The 1,849-nt window shown below is 32.9% G+C and overlaps 1 protein-coding gene across 1 annotated transcript in view; it reads right to left on the bottom strand.

The window, feature by feature from the left end:
• Positions 1-1,849, bottom strand: part of Col24a1 (collagen type XXIV alpha 1 chain) — a 403,759-nt gene that overhangs the window by 160,756 nt on the left and 241,154 nt on the right. The window contains exons 24-25 of the mRNA XM_023699052.1: positions 1,566-1,619; positions 211-264 (exon numbers count right to left, since the gene is read on the bottom strand). Of these exons, the coding sequence (XP_023554820.1) occupies positions 211-264; positions 1,566-1,619 (108 nt within the window). The remainder of the gene's footprint in view (positions 1-210; positions 265-1,565; positions 1,620-1,849) is intronic.

The raw sequence follows: 1,849 nt of genomic DNA, 5'->3' as shown, positions 1-1,849 counted from the left end.
TTTTTTTTTTTTTTCTTGGCAGAACTGGGGATTGAACTCAGGCCCTTGTGCTTGCCAGGGAAGTGCTTATTCCACTGAGCCATCTCTCCAGCCTTCTCTAAAATAGCTTTTGAAAAACTTATTTAAATTTTAGTTCAGGCAATCTGACCTGTGAAATACTTAAACTTTACTATGTTTGGAAACATATTTTTCAAATCAGTGCAATCTTACCATAATGCCCTTTTCGCCCTGGGGACCCAGGGGACCTGGACTTCCACGATCTCCCTTTTAAAACAGTAAAGAAAAGAGAGTAACATTCAGTTATGTTAATGAGTAACAAATGAACTGAAGCTAGAAGAGAAAGTCATTTGTGTCATGCCATATGTACATATCTCATCCTAATTTTTAAATATTGGCTTTTTACTCTAAAATTGTGGCTTTTAATATAACTTCTGTTAAAGATGTTTTCAAGAAAAAAATGCTAAATGTCTTATTAAAATAGAATATAAATTATGGATCTATAAGACTTAATATTAAGCCAGTATCATGTTGAAGATTTGTTAGGTGGAAATGTTTTACTTATGGGATACATGAAATTTGAGAATAAAGTATCAAAATAAATTGAAAATTAATCTGTACAAACCATTGAAAAGGATTTATTTCTATAGCCTGGCTACCATAAATAAGTGCCTCAGAAATAGTTCTGGCAGATTATGGTAATCAAATCTGCTTTAGCAGATTAAAAGGATTAAATTGATTCACACAAAAATTCCCACGATTGTCAGAAATCTTACTGTAGAAGAGTTAACCCAGCACCAATGTAAATCAACATGAAAAAATATAAAGCTAATCTTTTTGATAATAAAATTAACATGTATTAAGCACATTGTACTAAATGAGAGGAGAAGTATTTAAAAATAGTCTACTCTTAAGTGATTGCAGACATGATACAAATGCGAACAGAGATCAACCAGCAGACAATTGAATTTAAAACTGCGGCACAGTGCTTAGATTTTGACTCCGGGAAGGGCTGACATCTGGAGGGATTAGAAAACTCTAAAGAGACTTCACAGAGGAAATGGATGGGAACTAGCTGAGTCCAACATTTTGGTTTTGAACAGACAGAAAGGGAGAAGATACTGTAGACAAAATAGTAAGGATGGGAAAAAAGCAATGAGGGAATAAGAAATATAAATTTATACTCTTCTGTTTCACACTGCTTCCAGGTGGGTGAGGCTCACTCTCATAAAGTAGATTTAAGTAATAAATTTTTTTTTACCATACACTTACAATGTTGATTCTTTTTCATTTCATACATCCTGTTAACCAAAAGGATACTCTGTCCCTCAAGAATTGGAGAACAACCAACTATTATCTATATTTTAATATATTTAAGAGTTTTAGTAGAGATGAGCTAGAGTTATGATTTCTAATTAACATAAAACATCATATGAAATAACATAGAACAAACTTCAAGACCATAACTGCTTTCCCAATTGGTTTAAATTATAGGGTAGTTTTACCTTCTACTTGTATTTAGAGAATTTAGCCTAGAAGTCTTACTATAAAACAATGCAAGGAAATACCTTTTCACCAATGCTTCCAGTTATCCCAACTTCTCCAGGTGAGCCAGTAGGTCCCTTTTGGGGAAAAGTACAAGGAAAAATATACATATATTATGTTCCTATTATAGGATCCAGGTCTTAAATCCTCTGCAATCATTTTCTTTCTTTTCTTTCTTTCTTTCTTTCTTTCTTTCTTTCTTTCTTTCTTTCTTTCTTTCTTCCTTTCCTTTCCTTTCCTTTCCTTTCCTTTCCTTTCCTTTCCTTTCCTTTCCTTTCCTTTCCTTTCCTTTCCTTTCCTTTCCTTT

Source organism: Octodon degus, unplaced genomic scaffold (genome assembly GCF_000260255.1).
Source record: "Octodon degus isolate 3935 unplaced genomic scaffold, OctDeg1.0 scaffold00109, whole genome shotgun sequence".
In the NCBI taxonomy this organism is placed as follows: domain Eukaryota; kingdom Metazoa; phylum Chordata; class Mammalia; order Rodentia; family Octodontidae; genus Octodon; species Octodon degus.
Note: the sequence above shows the minus strand (reverse complement) of the source record. Positions and strands in the feature narration are given on the sequence as shown.